The following is a 20,319-nucleotide window of genomic DNA, read 5'->3' on the forward strand; positions in this document are numbered from 1 at the left end:
TGGACTTCTGACCACCAGAAGCACGTGTGCCAGGAAAAAAATATAGCCTTTACTGCCTGCCAAGGAAAACAGTTCAAGGAAAGCATCTGGACCATACTCACAGGACAACAAATGCTTTCTCATGGGAGAACTGTGCGCCATATCCACTTATTTTTACTTTAAACCTAGATCTGAGATACTCACTCTGAACTGTGAGGGGGTTTCCAGGATGTTAAAGTCAGATGATGCTGAAATCCCATCCTCCAGGGTCTCCAGAAACACCTTCTGAAACTCAAGCATCTCTGGCAAACTTCCAAAAAGTGACTCCATCTAAGTGAAGACCAGGATTTGAAGAGCGGATTAGCCATGGAGTTCAGGATACCACGTTAACTCTTAGGCCCACAGATAAATGGCAAGGAAGTTCTTCACGGAAAAGCAGAAAGTATATCCTTTAAGAAGACAGCCTATTCATTATGGGATATGGTTTATACATAGAAAGTTTCACAGCTCCATCCCCTATAATTCTCCATTTCTACAGTCACTTTTTAAGTGGATACAAAATTCTCAGAATTCAAAAAAAAATGCAAGTCGTAAAAAAGAAAGGTATGTACTGAAAAGTAATTTCTGGTCACACTCTCCTCTACCTCAAAAAGAGCATAACCATCCCTCTGCCTGTGTAAACCCTCTGCCACTGTGTCAGGCAGCCGAGGCCACAGCAGTGTCTTGGGAGGAGGCTATGCCTGGGACTCTCAGAAGACCCTTAGTCTTGGGATGTTCTTTTGGGATCAGTAGAGTAATCTCATAGGAGTTCTGCTAAAGGCAAACAGAGGCTAACCTGTGGGTCACTGCACAGAAGGAAGGTCATTATTATTTACCTCATCTTGGGTAAGAAAGGTCTCATTCTGAAGTGGCTCCAAGTATAATTCAAAGAGGCAGCTCAGATCCTGAAAGAAAACAGACCAAAGTGTCTTCAACACTCTAGTCTCCTGAATACCCATGAGATTTGGGTAGCAGCAAACTGACAGCAGCTCCCAAGGCTCCCATCAGGATAATGAAGTTTGTGTCTTGTTGAAATTCTTTTTTTTTTTTTTTTTTTTTTTTTTTGAGACAAGAGTTTTGCTCTGTCACCCAGGCTGGAGTGCAGCTGAGCAATCTTTGTTCACCGCAAACTCCACCTCCTGGGTTCAAGCGATTCTCCTGCCTCAGCCTCCCAAGTAGCTGAGACTACAGGTGTACTCTGCCACACTCGGCTAATTTTTGTATTTTTAGTAGGGGCAGGGTTTCCCCAGGTTGGCCAGGCTGGTCTCAAACCCCTGACCTCAGGTGATCCTCCTGCCTTGGCCTCCCAAAGTGCTAGGATTACAGGTGTGAGCCACCACACCTAGCCTTTGTTGAAATTCTGGACCCTAAAAGTGGTGATTATTGCTACCTAATTCAAAGATGTTAATACCACAATACAGGCAACAGCTGGATTCCACACCTTTCTAGCTCAATCATTGCCTCTGCTTAGGTAAGTGTCTTGGTGACAGAAACACCCTTTCCTCGGGCCACTGTAGCAGGTGCACTCACCTCCCTGCAGAGGAAGGCAGTCTGGGTGGCACTGGTGTCAGGTGCCCCCCAGCTCCTGGCTGCTTCTGCCTCAAGGAGCACAGTGAGAGGTCCAGCATGGAGCTGGGAGGGTCAAGGTATGGGGAGCCCTTCAACTTTGGTGTTGAGATTCACAGAATTTCAAACTCACATATTCAAAGGCAATACATTTCCACAGAGCTTCAGCTATAATGGATAAACTCAAAGCCGTATTTGGGTCTCTTATAAACGAGGCTCCAGCAGGACAGTATAGTGGGAGTAGACTGCAGTCACAAAGACCATGAGCAAAAGGTTTTGTTTAATTTAGTTTTAAGCCAAAGCCGGGCACAGCGGCTCATTCCTGTAATCCCACCATTCTGGGAGGCCGAGGTAAGTGGATGACCTGAGGTCAGGAGTTTGAGACCAGCCTGTCCAACCTAGTGAAACCCTGTCGCTACTTAAAAAAATTAGCCGGGCATGGTGGCACACACCTGTAGTTCCAGGTACTCGGGAGGCTGAGGCAGAAGCATCACTTGAACTCAGGAGGCAGAGATTGCAGTGAACAAAGATTATGCCACTGCACTCCAGCCTGGGCAAGAGAGCGAGACTCCATCTCCAAAATAATAATAACAATTTGAAACCAAAACCAGGATACAATTTAGTAATAGAAAATATTTCTCTTTTATTCTGAAGAATTTTGAGTCCTAAAATACTAGACGCAGTTAACTGCAAAGTGAGCTATAACAACTCCCTCACTTCCCAAGATGGGAAGCTAAGACCCAGAGAGCTTTATAAAGCCCAAAACACCCCCAGAACTTTCTGGCACTAATTCAGAGAGCAAGGCAAGGCCTGTGACACAGATGCTTTTTCACAAAAAAAAACCTCCCTGGCCTTCCCCCACCATATTCCACACTGGACCATAGAGAAGGGAGATGATGGAAGTTACAGAATCATAATCTCAGCGAACACACAGATGCCAAAAATGTCAAGGAGCATGCAGGGATCCAGGTTAAAAAACGACAAGATTCTGTGTTAAACATCAGCAACAACAAAATGAAAAAATGGTGGTGTGTGTGTGAATCACAAGAGGCACGAAGTGCGGGTGATTTTGTGAGTGCTGGGGCTGGCAGTCATTCTGTCATTCCTCAAAGGCTGGTGCTGCCCGGGAGGACTCACTGCGCAGCAAGGCCAGGTCCGCGCGGAGCTGCGGGGGGCAAAGTGCTGCGACCTGGAGGGCCCTAAGAAAAATTGCAGGTTTCTTGCAGAGAGAAGGAAGAGTCGCTCCTTGTCTACGTCACCCACACCACCTGAGTACTCTGCCAGCCTGTCACTGACATGACCCTCCCAGCGCAGCATGGCCTAATAGTAAACTCCAACGACACCATTAACAAAAAGCGATATCCATTCTCCTCTCAGCTCTGCCCTTGACTCTGGGGCAAGAGCTCCAGGACTATTCTCAAGATGTCAGAGGGGCTCTGAATCTTCCAAAACATCTACAGCTTCACACAGCGACTTGGAAAAAGGTGACTGTAGAGACGGATTATTCAGAAATCGAGTCTGGACAGCCTGGCTGTTGACTTCATCTCCACACCCTGGAGGCAGGACAAGGCATGATGGAAAGCGAAACTAAATTGTCATCTCTCTAACTTTTCTTTCTCCCCTTTAAGACCAAAAGAAGGGGCTTTGGGAAACCTGTGAATAAGGCCTTTGGTAAAGTCCAGGAAAAACAGTGACATTAACCAAAGGGGAAGCTCAGATCTGTCTTGTGGAGAAAGAAGGTTAATAGCCGCATGTGTGTGCCAAGCCTTCATTCGTGGACTCAGCAAGTCAGAGCTGGAAGGCATTTAGAGAAGAGGGGGGACAAACTGTCTCAGACCCCAAATGAGGGAGTTCAGGGGGCCATCCAAGGCCTTGTAGCCAGACGGAGGCAAAGCCGGGCCTGGACGCCTTCGCCCTCCACACCGGGCCACACTGCTTCAGTAACTGACAAATGAAGCAAGCTTCAGATGGGTCCCAAAGCTCCAAGAAACACAGCAAAAGAACTCTGCTCCCCAGGCTCCTGTATTCTTTATAAAATCTTTCTCAAACCACTGACTGGGGGCTTATGAGATGGATAAATGAATTCTTCGGGTACAAGATACTGGCCACTGCCCCTTCACAATGGTTCAAGGATATTCCCACGTGCTGACCACTCCCCAATGTCGGGGCCCCATTCTACACAATGACCACCAGCAGGCAGGGCTGGCCCAGGCCACTGCCAGAACTGTGGGGGCATGGATCAACCATCACATGTATACAGATTGTTCCCAAGTTCCTCATCACCTAAAACGATCTGTCTCCCCTTTTACTAAACCAGTACAGACTCCCTTCCCACAGATTGCAAATGACAAACCAGAACATCTGTTTCCATAGCGAAAGCTACCTTGGTAACAAAATAAGCCAAGGATCTAGTTATTTTCTGAGTCTCCTCAGCTCTTCCACCCTCTCACTCCTCCCCTCCCTTCCTTGCAGCAATTCACTGATTCAAGAAGCAGGCATCCCCCTGGGGAGTGGCAGGTGTCCCAGGCAGGGGTGATCTGGGGATCTTTGCCAGCATATCACTCGCCATCAGCAAAGAGGCACGAGTGCATGAATGCCCAGCTCTCCTTACCTTCACATAGGACTTCTCTGTGTCCACGAGCTCCTGGATGACTTTGCGGAGGCGGTCTGCATCGGAGAGGTGGCGGGCCAGAGGCCTTGGAGGAGGATCCTGACTCTCCCGCGGTCCTTCCATGTCGTTGGCCTGAGTGTCGTTAAAACTCCTGCACAGTGCAGTGATCTGCTCAGCACTCTGAGAGGACAAGAGGTGGAAAATAATGCACGGGCCCTCCCTGTTGGTATCCGCTGCCCCCAAGGGCACCAAGTGTCTCCGTCTGTGCTCAGCAGGCATCTCAGAGGGGCTTCCCTGTAGTGCAAATGGTCTCATTCACCTCACATCCCTCTGGCTATCATTTCAGATCTGAGTGAGGAAGATGTGCGCCCACAATCATGTTCAGTGTTTACACATGAGGCTCTCCATTGTCACATCAGCTGTTAGATGTGTCTCTGGAGCTGAAATTACAGAGTCATGGGCTAGAGCTAACCCTCTGCAGTCAAGGTGAGGTAGCTCTGAAATCAGGAAGTTACGACTATCTAGGGAGCACGAGGAGCAGATGGCCTCAACGGGCCCGCGGTCGCCTCAGTGGTTGGTCTGATCCAGTTTTCCATCATCCCCCACACAGAACAGCCCAGAGAGACTCAGGAGAGGTGCAGCCCAAGAGCAATTTCAGGACGACTTGGCCACAGTGGGCCCGGAGTTGTGCCCTCCAATCTAACCATTTTGCTCCACAGTCTCGTGCCAAGTAGCAGTTAGGAGTGAAAAAGTCTTGAGCTGGTGCACATGCCCATAATGGAGAAGCAGCAGATGAAGATGGTAAGATCCTCGCCCTAAAGGAGTGTGGAGCCCTGAGAGGGCATGGTCAGGGAACAGAAGACACACAAAGCCTGGTGAGGGTGAGAGACCAGGGATAAACCAGCCTCAGGGGAAACCTCCGTGAGGAGGGAGCTGAGCTGGTCTTAGCAGGGAGCCAGGGCAAGGCCTAGAGGGTGTGGACCCAGAGGAAATACTCCCGGTCACGGGAAAGGAATCACACAGATAAAGAGACAGCAAGGAACATGGCCGTCTGGGGGACCTTTGGCCTCTGATGCAAGCACCTATTCAGACAGAAGCATGGTGTGCTGCCGCCTTCTCAAGGACAGCCCATCTGCACCCGCCTGCCTTTGCCTGGAAAGCCTCACGGGTGTCCACCCTGAAATGCTTCCACAGTTGCTGGAGCAGGGTCGGATTACAAAGTGTCCATTTACTTCTCATTCTTTCCATTCCACCCACACATCTTCACCCCATCTCACCACCTCCCTGTCTAGAAGCCCGGTGAGGGCAGGGTGGCTTCTTTCACATCTCTGCCAGCACCCACCTCGGTGGCTGGCACTGGAAGTGCTCAGCGCACTCTGCCACACTGAAATTCTTACTGAACAACGCAGCCAAGTCCCAACACAAATGACTGGCATCCATCAGCAGCTGGCAACTGTCCAGCTCTCAACTAAAAAACGCTCCTTTTCTTGGCTTAAATGCCGTCGTGCCTGACCTCTATCCATCTCTGTCTCAGGGTAAGAAGCTGAACTTCTCAGAAGCATCCTTAATAGTCAATTCATTTTCTTTGCTTGGATATTTCAAAACACAGCTTCCACAAGCATGCTGGTCAACCTTGGTAGCCTGATGCATGCTTTTTATACAGTCTGTCTCTTCACAAACTGAAACATGCCAAAATAAAAGCAGCCCACTCTCAACTGCCCTCTCTGTTCTATGCCCCGGCCCCCACCAACACAGTGTTGTCAATATGATAGAAATGTACAATCCACATTAAAACTCAACATTGATCTCCTGGCTGGTCTTTCAGTTCAATCCAATGGGCATTAATTGAGGTCCTGCTCTGTCTCCAAAGAAGTAGAAGACAGTTCCTACACAAAGAGGTAAGACTCAACAACGCTGGAAACCCCAAAGCATAGCCTAAGGCAGTCTGGAATAAACACAGACTTGTGTGGAACAAATGAAGAGTTATAACACACATTAAATGAATAGAGGCAGCATTTTGGAATCAGTTGTCCAGGAAGCCTTTGGTAAAAGGGTCGTAACATGTCCTGGAGGGAGTGTGCTCCCAGAGAATGCGCCAAAGGTGCAGTGGGAAAAGGAGCCCAGTAACGTTCTGGGCTGACCTCAAGGGGCAGGTAAGGGTGAGGCCCTAGCAGATGTCTGCTGTGGGAACTCCCAGATGGCTGGGCTCCTTCAGTAGAATTGCTTCTCTTTTGAGTGGGGCACAGCTGAAAAGATAACTGAAAATGAGGACGTGACTTTGGAACTGGGTAACAGGCAGAGGTTGGAACAGTTTGGAGGGCTCAGAAGACGACATGAAAATGTGAGAAAGTTTGGAACTTCCTAGAGACTTGTTGAATGGCTTTGACAAAAATGCTGACAGTATGAAAAAAAATATGAACAATAGGGTCCAGGCTGAGGTGGTCTCAGATGGAGAGGAGGAACTTGTTGGGAACTGGAGCAAAGGTGACTCCTGTTATGTTTTAACCAACAGATTGGCAGCATTTTGCCCCTGCCCTGGAGACTTGTGGAACTTTGACCTTGAGAGGGATGATTTAGGGTATCTGGCAGAAGAAATTTCTAAGCAGCAAGGCATTCAAGACATGACTTGAGTGCTGTTAAAGTCATTCGGTTTTATAGGGTAAGCAGAGCATAACACTTTGGAAAATTTGTAGCCTGACAATGCAATAGAAAAGAAAATCCCATTTTCTGAGGAGAAATCCAAGCTGGCTGCAGAAATTGGCGTAAGTAATGAGGAGCTGAATGTTAACCCCAAAACAATGAGGAAAATGTCTCCAGGGCATGTCAGAAGAGGTCTCCGCAGCCCTTCCCGTCACAGGCCTGGAGCCCTAGGAGGATAAAGTGGTTTCCCAGGCTGAGCCCAAGGTCCCCATGCTGTGTGCAGTCTAGGAACTTGGTGCCCCGAGTTCCGGCCACTCCAACCGTGGCTGAAAGGAGCCAACATAGAGCTTGGGCCATGGCTTCAGAGGGTGCAAGTCTCAAGCCTTGACAGCTTCCATGTGGTGTTGAGCCTGTCAGTGCACAGAATCAAGAATTGGGGTTTGGAACCTCAGCCTAGATTTCAGAGGAGGTGTGGAAATGCCTGGATGTCCAGGCAGAAGTTTGCTGCAGGGGTGAGGCTCTCATGGAGAACCTCCACTAGGGCAGTGCAGAAGGGAAGTGTGGGGTCGGAGCCCCACACAGGGTCCCTACTGGGGCACCACCTAGTGAAGCTGTGGGAAGAGGGCCACCATCCTCCAGACCCCAGAATGGTAAACTTGCACCCTCCACCTGTAAAAGCTGCAGACACTCAATGCCAGGCCTTCACGAAGGCAGCCAGGAGGATGGCTGTACCCTCTGAAGCCACAGGGATGGAGCTACCCAAGACCATGGAAACTCACCTCTTGCATCTGAGTGACCTGGATGTGAGGTGTGGAGTCAAAGGAGATCACTTTGGAGCTTTAAGATTTGACTGCCCCACTAGATTTCGGAATTGCATGGGCCCTGTAGTCCCTTCGTTTTGGCCAATTTCTCTCATTTGGAATGGCTATATTTACCCAATGTCTGTACCCGCATGGTATCTATGAAGTAACTAACTTGCTTTTGATTTTACAGGCTCATAGGTGGAAGGGACTTGCCTTGTCTGGGATGAGACTTTAGACTGTGGGTTTTGGGTTAATGCTGAAATGAGCTGAGAGACCTTGGGGGACTGTTGGGAAGGCATGACTGGTTTTGAAATGTGAAGGTTTGGGAGGGGCCACCGGCAGAACCATATGGCTTGGCTCTGTGTTCCCACCTTGTAGCTCCCATAATTCCCATGTATTGTGGGAAGGGCCCAGTGGAAGATGACTGAATCATCGGGGTGGGTCTTTCCCATGCTGTTCTTGTAATAGTAAATAGGTCTCACAGATCTAATGGTTTTAAAAACAGGACTTTCTCTGCAGAAGCTCTCTTTTTGCCTGCTGTCATCCATGTAACATATGACTTGCTTTTTTTTTTTTTTCGAGATGGAGTCTCACTCTGTCACCCAGGCTGGAGTACAGTGGCATGATCTCAGCTCACTGCAATCTCCACCTCCTGGGTTCAAGCAATTTTCCTGCCTGAGTCTTCCGAGTAGCTGGGATTACAGGTATCCACCACCACGCCTGGCTAATTTTTGTATTTTTAGTAGAGACAGGGTTTCGCCTTGTTGGCCAGGCTGGTCTTGAACTCCTGACCTCAGGTGATCCACCTGCCTCAGCCTCCCAAAGTGCTGGGATTACAGTGTGAACTACCATGCCCGGCTGTCATGGGTGTTTCTTAAAAACCTCCCCCAAGTGTTGCTAATGTGTGGCCTGATTGAGAACTACTGGTCTACTCATCCTTACAGCTCACATTCTCCTTGGATTTCTGGGAGTGGTGCCGGCTCCAGTGGGATCACCTGTCCCCAGGGTCTCCACTGAGGTATGTGGACTGAACTCACAGACTAGAGGAAATAAATGGAATCACAGCCATGACCCTGGCGTTCTGGGCGTGGTCTCCTATGAACTGAGCTAAAACATTCATGATGATAATACTCAGACTCCAAGACTCATTTGATTTGAAATCTCTATACTGGGATTTGTACCACAAGATCAGACAATATAATTCTGCAGGCCTGAAACCTAACAGTTCCCAGGGCTATAGAGTCTATATTAAGCTTGAATACACTGTATATAATAAGATCTGATAAAATGCATCTTAAGTTAAACGGCATCTGGTGAGATTACAGGTTTGCTTTACTGGGATGTTAGAAATCACACCTAACAATGCAGTGTTAAAATAACGAGATTTTACAAATTATCTTGCCATTTTAGAAAATCAGAATTCATTTTATGAACTTTTGTGGTAAGAGTAACTTCCTAAAAGTGAATGTTAACTGAGATTTTTCATAGCAAATCTACTTCTTAAAGTACCACAATTAAGTGCTCAAGTGCTTAAAGCCACCTTTCACACATTTAACATGTTAGCTGTTGTCTAAGGGAGTTGGTGAGGATTACTTGGGACCAAAAGGAGGCAGGGCCCCCAGTAGAAGAGTAATTATAAATGTGTCTTTCAGATTGTATCTGAAGGAGTCACTTGGGTGATTACATTTCAGTTCAGCCATTGTTCATGATGTTTATAAACAGAGGGACATTCTGGGTGGACCTGATCAGCCCTTGATAGGAATAGTGATTATCTGGGCTGGGATATCTTCACATGCATATGTGCTGATAGGCCTGAAAAGCACAGGTGAGACTCAGAAGATACGGGCTGCAGTCCCGGCTCAGCCCCCAGCCTTCCATGAGTTCCTGGGCAAGTCTCGATTCTAAGTCTTCAGTGTCGTTCCTGATGATAAGGCAGCAGGAATGCCTATTCCATCAAGTAACCCCTCAAATTACCATCTGGGTCAAGAAGAAAAGGAAACTCGCATTTGCTGAGCAGCTGCTGTACACCAGGGACAGTCGAGAAGTGTTTTCACAGAACACACCAGCATTGCAGCTTTACCATGACTCTCCAGGGCTGTCCAGCTGAGGGGCAAAGAGGCCTCAGTGAGACCTTAAATGGCACAGGGCCTGTTCCCCTCTCTAGCTCTGCTTCTCTCTCTAGCTGCATTCCCCTCTCTAGCTCTGTTCCGTCTCCAGCTCTGTTCCGTCTCTAGCTCCATTTCCCTAACTCCATTCCCCTCTCTAGGTCCGTTCCGTTTCCTCTAGCTACATTCCGTCTCCTCTAGCTCCCCTTCCATCTCTAGCTGTCCACACAGCCTCTGTCACTCCCAGGTATTTAGCAGAGCACAGGCAAGTTCCTCAGGCCTCCTGCTGCCACTGCCTCCAATGTGGTCAGGGCTCTCCTGGCCCCAGGTATTCTAGGGATGCAGCCACCTGCCTCTGGAGACCACCTCTGCATAGAGAGGAAAACACAGCTCATACGCAGACAATTGGGACATCTATTGAGCCTATCCCACCCCCACCCCAGGAATGATGCTTCAAAAGCAAAAGACTGGCCTAGCACAGTGGGTCATTCCTGTAATCCCAACACTTTGGGAGAATGAGGCAGGCAGCTCAGTTGAACCCAGGAGTTCAAGACCAGGCTGAAATCCATCGCTACAAAAGCTAGAAAAAAAAAAAAATTAGCTAGCCATGGTGGCACACGCCTATGGTCTCAGCTACTCAGAAGGCTGAAGCAGGAGGATCGCTTGAGCCCAGGAGGTCAGCACCATCCTGGACAACATAGGGAAACTCATCTTCACAAAAGATAAAAAGATTAGCCAGCCGTGGTGGCACACGCCTGTGGTCCCAGCCACTCGGGATGCTGAGGCGAGAGTTCAAGGTTACAGTGAGCTCTGATGACACCACTGAGTGACAGACCAAGGCCCTGTCTCTAAATAAATAAAAGCAAAAGACAGATGATCACAAGTTAGGGCTGGGAGTGTGTGAGGATTCAGTGGTCTAACAGCATGTGCATATGCAGAATAAAAAACACTGGTACTCGAAATGTGGGCCTCAGACTGGTGTTTTCCAGTTTGCAGCAATCAATGCTATGAACTTGGGTTCATCACAGGCCTCAGCTTTCATAAGAGAGCACAAAACCTCATATTTTCTTTATGAAGTCATAAAAAGATTAAATGGAAACATTTTTTCCAAAAACTATGCTATCTAAAAGGCAATATTATTGAACCTCACCCCAAAAATTTTTCTTTCAAATTGCTTTTGTTTTGTTTTGTTTTGTTGAGACAGGGTCTCACTGCCATGCAGGTTGGAATGCAGTGGTGCAATCATAACTCACTGCAGCCTCGAACTCCTGAACTTAAGCAACCCTCCCACCTCAGCCTCCCAAGTAGCTGGAACGACAGACTCACGCCACCACACGCAGCTAATTCTTTTGATTTTTAGTAGAGGGAGGCAGTCTCACTGTGTTGCCCAGGCTGGTCTCAAACTCCTGAGCTCAAGCAATCCTTCCACCGAAGTGCTGGGATTATAGGTGTCAGCCACCACACCGGGCCTTTATTTCAGGTTTTTAAGGTTATACTAAGGTTGATCCCTGCTTGAAAATGATTTTATCTTATTTATAGATGAGGAACAGCCTACTCAAGAGTTCTGAATTCAGGCAGACGTCTAAGCAGTTATTTTTGTTTTAATGTATGGATAAGGACATCTTGTCTATTTTCAAGGAGCCCATAAACCCATTTCTTGGGAGTGGCAAGAAACTGCTTAGGTTGCTCAAGCAGCTCGCCCAGATCCTCTTTGGAGGGATGCAGGGACACAGTCTTTGTCAAACTAGGCTCTGAGTCACTCAGATGAACCTTCTAACCTGGACTCAGTTCAATGCTTTTCATCAGAAAAATGCCATGACGGCCTCTTCTTGATGAGAGATTGTGAAATCTGTTCCCTGGATCACGACAACTTTGATAGTCTCTTTTGTCTTATTTAGGGACATCACAGCCTGAGGCTTTTCAACTTTCCTGTGGGTTTTGGAACTAAAAAAAACACCACTATGGTATAGGTACATCACATTATCCAGAACTATGTCAACATCATGCCTGACATTCCGTAGCTACTGCATAAAATACGTGTCAGGAGGCCACCGCATCAGAAGCCGAGCTCCGTGCCCACCCTTCCTGGCTCAGGGTACAGCTGTGGCCTCATTCAGGGACTCTGGGTACTGCAAACTCTGTCAAGGCATCTGTTTGTGCTGTCTGGGCTCAGAAAACACTTTCAGTCTAAGAAAAAAGGTTTAAACATGCTGCCAAATTTGGGGTAATGTTGCATACAAAAACAAGGATGAAGGACAGCATGCGCAGTGTGTACTACATTTCAATTCCTGGTTTAGGGGAAAAGCATGTTAACTTTGTGGGGAATCAATAACAGACGTAACCAACACAGAAAGCTACAAGGAAAGAGGCTGCCGCGCTGTTTGGTGAGCTGGTCTCATCACTTCTCATATGATCTTTTGGCAGTTCCCTGCCCGCCATGGCCTCCTCTCCCTCCACATGCTGACCCGCTCTGTGCTGACCCATCGGCCTGGACTGAATCCTGACCCGCTCTGTGCTGACCCATCGGCCTGGACTGAATCTTGACCCGCTCTGTGCTGACCCATTGGCCTGGACTGAATCCTGACCCGCTCTGTGCTGACCCATTGGCCTGGACTGAATCCTGACCCGCTCTGTGCTGAGCCATCAGGCTGGACTGAATCCTGACCCGCTCTGTGCTGAGCCATCAGGCTGGACTGAATCCTGACCCGCTCTGTGCTGAACTATCGGCCTGGACTGAATCCTGACCCTCTCTGTGCTGAGCCATCAGGCTGGACTGAATCCTGACCCGCTCTGTGCTGACCCATTGGCCTGGACTGAATCCTGACCCGCTCTGTGCTGAGCCATCAGGCTGGACTGAATCCTGACCCGCTCTGTGCTGAGCCATCGGCCTGGACTGAATCCATGTCTAATGTCCTCAGAGTTTCCCCGTACCAGGACATCAGTCAGAAGTTCTGCTACTTCTCCTGCACCTAGATAGAATGCTGGAAATAATACAAAATACATTTTAGGCCTGGGACAAATGGTCAATTATCCTTAAGGAAAGTCAGGCCCCAGAAAGGGTGTGGTTTACATGGTTTGTGTTCTCATACACTGAGCACTTACGATATTCCCAGTTCATTGTCTGGAAGGCATGAGGAGGCTGCACTACTAAATAATCTCAGAGCGGGACGATGCTGTCAGCTGTCACGTTCGAGCAAATTCATTAAGTCAGAAAAGTTCACTTTAGGAAAACAGAAAAAAAAAGACTAAAATTGCACAAAGGACTTTTTCTCAACTCACTCTGAACTTTGTAAAAGTCACTGTCTAACTTACAGAAAGATCTAATGTTATCCCCAAATATCACTGGCAGGGATGGAATCCAGAAGGACCACAGGGGGCTGAATGACTTCCCTAGAAAGGCTGCTGGATAGAAATAGACGATGATCTATTTTTTTTTTTTTTTTTTTTGAGACAAAGTCTCTGTCACCTGGGCTTGAGTGCAGTGGCATGATCTCGGCTCAGTGCAACCTCCACCTCCCAGGTTCAAGCAATTCTCCTGCCTCAGTCTCCAAAGTAGCTGGGATTACAGGCATGCACCACCAAGCCTGGCTAAGTTTTGTATTTTTAGTAGAGACAGGGTTTCATCATGTTGGTCAGGCTGGTCTCAAATTCCCGACCTCAGTTGATCCTCCCACCTCGTCCTCCCAAAGTGCTGGGATTACAGATGCGAGCCACTGCGCCTGGCACAGATGATGCTCTTGAGTGGGGGTGGTTCCCGCACACCTGAACTGCACAAGGGTGGGAACAAGGGGCCTTGTACGTCCAGCCACAGCTGCCCTGGGCTGCCCCACTGCAGCCAGGTCAGAATTCCAGGGCTGAACTCTTAAGTGCTCAGGGGCAGCTGGCAGGGCCCGCAGGCCGATAGGAGGCAACACCAGGTCCAGTTTCTCCTGGGCTGGCATGCTCAGTGGGGCGGAGGAGGAAAAGGGCAGCACGTCAGCCCCCTGGCAGGGTGCAGTGGGAGTTAAAAAAACAGGTTCACGGTAGTGACATTTAACGTTGGGGGACAAACCTTTCATTTTCTAGTGATACACTGAAAACTCCAGGGAAATTGCATGCAACTTTTATATTTATCAAAATGGTACAAAAAGGATGAAGAAATGCTGCTCCAAAGAGCCCCGTATTATTTGTCTTCTAGACCAGACAGTTCCATTGCCAAAGGTTCTATTTCCTGGGCAGAATGAGAACATAAACTGTGAAAGTAAACAGTCACCTAAAGAAACTGCGTTATGAATAGGAGCTATATGCAGCAGCTGCCATGATGCCAGAGACCAACCTCTGCTGACCAAAAGAGAAGGACGAGATTTACTGGTAAGGGAAGAAAGTAGGGCCGGGTGCGGCAGCCTGTAATCCCAGCACACTGGGAGGCCGGGGCGGGCGGATCACTTGAGGTCAGGAGTTCAAGACCAGCCTGGCTAATAAGGTAAAACTCCATCTCCACTAAAAATACAAAAAAAAAAATTAGCCAGGCGTGGTGCCACATGCCTGTAATCCCAGCTACTCAGGAGGCTAAGGTGGGAGGATCGCTTGAACCTGGGAGGTAGAGGTTGCAGTGAGCCAAGATTGAGCCACTGCACTCCAGCCTGGGTGACAGAGCAAGACTCCATCTCAAAAAAAAAGAAAAAGTAGGTCTGCAGTTTTAAAGTAATTTTCATGTATATTTACTATATATAAATATGCATGCATAGATTTTTATAAAATTGAACTACATGTATAATAAATGCAGTGGTTAACACTGCCTTTCAAGTTATTTTAATCTTTTGGCTTATCTGCATTTTCTCATTTTTTATAGCAGTGGAATTTTAAAAAATTTTTAATGGGATTTTTTTCTATCACTTAAGACAAAATTATTTGAGGCAGAAAAGGCCTGATAAGACATTCTGCCTCCATTGCTTCCATAAAGACACTGTGACGAACAAGGCTGGCACAGTCCCTCCCCAAGTCTGGTTGGGAAAACAAGCTTTGGGCAAGTCATTCACAGGTGACCAGTGCCTGAAGTTCAGGGTCCTACAGAAACACAAGACAGAGAGCTCCTCTGGTTGGAGCAAGGACAGGGACCGCTAACACTGGAGCCAGGGTTAAAGTCAGTTAAACGATGCTCAGCTTGGGGCTGGGGGAAGCACAGAGTGTGTCAAGAACCAAGGGCCAGTGTAACCGTGGCCTGAGGCAGGAGAGAGAGGCAGGACCTGGCAGGTGCGAGGTAGGAACTATGGACACCACAAAGCCAAGAGGGGTGTGAGGTGGTGAACTTCCTATGAAGAAGACAAGCTCGAGGAGAGCAGGGGTGGGCAGGGAAGACCTACTGGGAGGCAAGTGCAGCATTCCTGGTGTGACACTGCAGCAACCCCGCTGCCTACTGGACACACAGCTGACAGGTGACAGCACGATTGGCTATGTGGCAGATTTGCATTCCCAGGGGTACAGGTGTCGCCTGGTGATACGGTTTGGCACCATGCCCCTACCCAAATCTCACCTTCAATTGTGATAATCCCCATATGTCACAGGAGGGTCCTGGTGGGAGGTAATGAATCATGGGGCAGGTTTCTCCTGTGCTGTACTCATGAAAGTGAATAAGTCTCACAACATCTGATGGTTTTGCAAAGGGCAGTTCCCCTGCACACACACTCTTGCCAGCCGCCATGTAAGATGTGCCCTTGCTCCTCCTCTGCCTTCCGCCATGCTTGTGAGGCCTCCCCAGGCATGTGGAACTGTGAGTCCATGAAACCTCTTTTTCTTTATAAATTACCCAGTCTCGGGTATTTCTTCATAGCAGTATGAAAAGGAACTAATACACCTGCAGTCTGCCCCCTTTCATGATCCCACTGTAAGCGTGAAACTCACACCAGTGGCCTCAGAGTGTGCTTGGGACTAAGCTTTTCTTCAACAATTACTTTTTTCAAGACAGGAGACTTAGGCACACAGGCTCTGGAGTAAAACCTTGGCCATAGCAATGACCAGCTGTGTGATCCTGGCTAACTGCTCCCAGACTCACTTTAGTTGCCTGTAAAACCAGGGATCACATTTAAAGAGTGGTCCAGAGCATTCAATGAGATAAAATATGTAAAAATACTTAGCATAGTATAAGGAATCCACAAAGGCCAGAGCTCAAAAAAGGATATAATTTGCCCAGGGTGTTCAATGTCTCAAATTCTGCTATTTTTACAAGTATGGAAGAATAAATTTTCTGAGTGCCCCCAAAGGAAGGGCAAGAACAAATTTATTTCATCAGCAGTTTCTTACTGGACATCTCCTGTCTGCCAGGCAAAGTTCTGCGTGTGGGGATAAAAGGCAGAGAGAGGCAACAGGCACACTGACAACGAAACTCAGCATCTCAATAAAGTGGTGAGGGCCATGGGAAGAGTAACACAAAGGGAGGCATGCAGAAGTGGCTGGAGTGGGCAGTTCCAGTCATGTTCAGAGAGGGGAGGGAAGAGGTAGGGAGTGACCACCCGCTGTCTGGAGGAAATGTGGACACACTTCCCTGAGAAAGCAGAGGCACGTGTGTGTCCCAAGTGGCAAATCCTCAGTGCCTGGGGACCGGCCCCAGGAAGGCAGGTCAGAGCTGCATGCTGGAGAGAGGAAGTGTCATGGTCACTGCTGTAGGGCTTCCCAGACCAGAGTCACAGGCAGGGCCCCTGCTCCCCAGGAAGGAGCGACAGAGCAGCTGGTGGCAGAGCAGTGGGAACAGGAGGAGCCCCGCACTTGTGTGTCCTCGCTGCCTGCCTTCTGCTTGGTTTCCTTATTTAACAGGAGTTTGGTCAGAATTCAGGAACGAAGAAGATATGTTCTCTCTGCCAAGGAAGTTTCAAAGGGCGGGGCAGCATTTCTACACAACCAGCCACCTCTTTCACATAAAATTCGGTGTTTCAATGTTACCCTTAAAGCTAATCTGTCTAATGTATGCCTCCTGTGCCAGGAACTGTGTTTTCTCTAACCCATTTTTCACCCGGAAAGAAAGATATGGCTTTGCTTCTCATTAACCTGTGCATCAAGAAAGAGGCACATGGACCAGAACCTTTTCTTGACTTCTGGATACTATATACTTATAGTATAAAAAACTCTTAATGACCCCACTCTGAAACAAACAGGTGAGTCAAGGTGGATCATTAGAGAAGGGGGCAGCAAACTATAGCCTAAGGGCCAAATCCAGCCTGCCACCTGTTACTGGAAATAAAGTTTTATTAGAATTCTGCTACACTCATTCCTGCTGCCTGCTACTGCAAATAAAGTTTTATTAGAACTCTGCCATGCACACTCTTCTCCATATTGGCTATGGCTGCTTTCACACTATAATGCAGAGTTGGGTAGTTTTGATGGGCTAAAATATTGACTATCTGGCCCTTTACAGGAAAAGTTTGCTAACTCTTGATATAGAGAGATGAACCCAGATCAAAAAACAGTCTTTCTTTGAATTAAAACTCAAAATAATTGATAAAACTTCATTCTGAAACTTTTCAGTATGTAAACAAAAAACATAAATTTTTAAAATGACTTTTATATGCTATTTGTCTAGAGACTACAATGATACTTTAATTCACAGAAGATATAAAAACTTGTATGTAGTATCCTTTCAACTATGTCAAAACAACAACAACAAAAAACAAACAAAAAAAAAAAAAAAAACACCTGCCTGCTCACCCAGCTCAGATCCAGGGCTCAGAAAAACAGTGCGTAATTTCTCTAAACTATTTTTACTTCATTTTGTGTTGCTTTTTGACAAAAGGGATCATTCTTTTTGCTTTTCCTGTGTCCTGATTTGGGGCATTAAGACATATTTAAATTATTTCTGTGATAACTTTATATCATTTAACATACATTCTAAATACATTTATCTAATTAAAGAAGTCTCGAAACCAATATCTTTCAACTTGATTTTGGCGGAAAACATGTACTCAACTACGACTTTTCTCATCTTTTAATATTGCCCTTCACCTACGCTTTCCCGTCCAGAGGTATTTCTCCCAGTTCATAGCTCTCTTTTCATTCTCTCCCTTCAATCTTCTCTCATAGCCTACTCTTATTCTGATAATCACATAAATTAGTTTAAGCTTGCATATTTACAGTAACTCTCTCTCTTCCGTGGTGTTTTCATCTAACATTTTCATTCTAGTTGGTTTCCATGATGATTGCCTGTTTTATCAAACACAACATTTCTATTCCAGGGGTATGTCTGTGACTTAATTCTTGGCAACTGAGAATACATTATTGGGCAGTTTTTGCAAGAAAGGTCTTTTTAAAAATTTTTTAGAGATAGGCTTGTGCTCTGTTGCCCTGGCTTCAGTGGCCTGATCACAGCTCACTGTAACCTCAAACTCCTGGGCTCACATAACCCTCCTGCTTCAGCCTCCCCAAGTGTTGGGATAACAGACATGAGCCATTGTGCCCAGCCAGGAAAGGTCTTTGATGTTACATACTCTGAGAATTTATTGAGTTGAGACTGTTTTCTTTTTAGATATTCCTAATTGGACACTAAAGCGCCAAAAAGATTATCTTTGTCACTTTATTTGAAGACAAAATGCATCAGCAACAGCAATTATAACCAAATTCTCAACAAACTAGAGCGCTGACAAATCTTTGTTAGCCAACAACTTTCTAGGCAGGTAAAGTCTGTGCTGCAGAAAACTGAGGACAAAGTTCAGTTGAATACTGAAAGTGGGGAGATCCTCCCACAGGCTTAACAGTTCAGGCTGTGTCCAGCCAGTTCTGCTTAGGACAGCTCTGCCAGCTACCTGAGCCCAGACTGTCCCTTAACTAAGCCCTCCCTCTCTTTCTCTGGCTCCGTAGAAACTGATTTTCTTTCTAGTTGTAATCCATGTGGGCTCCTGGCCGCCTTAACCTAGAAAACAAAACAAAAAATAGAGCAGTACCTGGCTCCCAGGTACAGACCAAGCATTCTGCTTTGATCATAGTTCTAAGATGCTCAGAATATCATTCGGTTGCACCTATTCCAGTTCCTTGGTGATACTCCTTGGGCATCTTAGATGCGCTTCTAGACTGCTAAGGAGGCTGCATCCTCGGCTGGCTCTCTCCAACTGTCACAGTCTACCTGCTTTTGGAACACAAGCCTTGGGTCTCTATATCCTCACAGATTCCTCTTGTCGATGGGGGTATAACCAACTTTGGAAATTAAGCTAAAAAAAGGAAAAGTCGTGTCCGGATTTCCAACATTGTACCTTGCAATTTCACAAATACAGTCGCTCTACCTTTAAATCGGTTCAAGAGTGAATACACCCCTATTCCATGAGTCTGGTATTTAAACACAGTTTTCTCCCCTTTCTTCTACACACAGTGCCATATTCTCCTTGCTAGGCAGTGTGGAATCATGGGAAGAAGTGCTTTAGAAGCTGGCAGGGCTGGGTGCAGCCCGTGGTTCAGTCACTGCTTAGGACATGCTGGCCTGCTACTTGATGTCTCCAGATATGAGTCTTCTCATGCTAAATGGGGCTGGGTAATATCTGTTCAATAGGGTTGTGGGGGAAATGGGTTTAAATGAAGTGATACGTTAAAAACACGTGGTATTCGCCATGGGCTAAGTCTCTGCACACTCCGCGGCACCCACTGCAGTTTACAAAGCCATTCCATGTGCCTCATCTTTATTTCACCTCACAGCCATGAAACAGTTGTGGAAATGGAATCCCACTTTCTTAACAAATAAGGATGCAGGGGAGTGAATGATTTTTCTAAAGCCCTCTCTGAGTTCATTCAAGGCTCTAGCACTCTGGTCCAAGTATCTTTCACTTTGTGCATCAGGAAATCAAGAGGCAAACATCTACTTTCCTTCCCAGCTTAGTACAGCAAGGGAGAAAATCCTTCTAGTTACTTCTCCCATGTCTTACGTGTCCCACTCTCCGAGCGTATACTGCAAACGTGCTATTTGGGGTGGCCTTCGCCATGCGACAGTCGGAGCCAGTCCAAGGTGACAGCAACTCAGCCACAGAGACAGAGGCACAAAACGAACAGCTTGACTTGCCCTGGAATATTCTTCTCCAGAAGAAACCAAGCCACAGTTTCACTGACGGGACAGGTACACAGGGGAACGGGCTCTAACTTGGGGGAATGAAGGGGACTGTTTCACTGCCTGAATTTGTTGCAGGCAAATTATGAATTCTTAAAGATTTTTTTAAGCATTTAAATTTCACTATCTGCAATCGTTTTTCTTCCCCACCCTGCCGCGCCTGAGACAGAGTTTCACTCTTGTTGCTCAGGCTGGAGTGCAGTGGCACGATCTCGGATCACTGCAACCTTCACATCCTAGGTTCAAGTGATTCTCCTGCCTCAGCCTCCCTAGTATCTGGGATTATAGGCATGTGCTACCATGCCCAGCTAATGTTTTGTATTTTCAGTAGAGACAGGGTTTCTCCATGTTGGTCAGGCTGTTCTCAAAGTCCTGACCTCAAGTGATCCACCTACCTCTGCCTCCCAAAGTGCTGGGATTACAGGCGTGAGCCACCGCGCCTGTCCTACTACCTGTAATTTTTTTTTTTTTTTTTTTTTTTTGGTAGAGATAGGGCTGGAGTTCAGTGGAGCAATCTCAGCT

General features: G+C 47.1%; 1 protein-coding gene across 6 annotated transcripts in view; it reads right to left on the minus strand.

Annotated features, from left to right (window-relative positions):
• TIAM2 (TIAM Rac1 associated GEF 2) overlaps positions 1-20,319 on the minus strand; it is a 310,343-nt gene that overhangs the window by 13,649 nt on the left and 276,375 nt on the right. For all 6 annotated transcript variants that reach the window (XM_064360523.1, XM_064360524.1, XM_064360525.1 and 3 more), the window contains 3 exons: positions 4,196-4,375; positions 855-923; positions 184-309 (listed from right to left, as the gene is read on the minus strand). In XM_064360523.1, the coding sequence (XP_064216593.1) occupies positions 184-309; positions 855-923; positions 4,196-4,375 (375 nt within the window). The remainder of the gene's footprint in view (positions 1-183; positions 310-854; positions 924-4,195; positions 4,376-20,319) is intronic.

This window comes from Aotus nancymaae, unplaced genomic scaffold, assembly GCF_030222135.1.
Source record: "Aotus nancymaae isolate 86718 unplaced genomic scaffold, 86718_ANA_hifiasm-v0.15.2.pri h1tg000040l, whole genome shotgun sequence".
Classification (NCBI taxonomy): Eukaryota; Metazoa; Chordata; class Mammalia; order Primates; family Aotidae; genus Aotus; species Aotus nancymaae.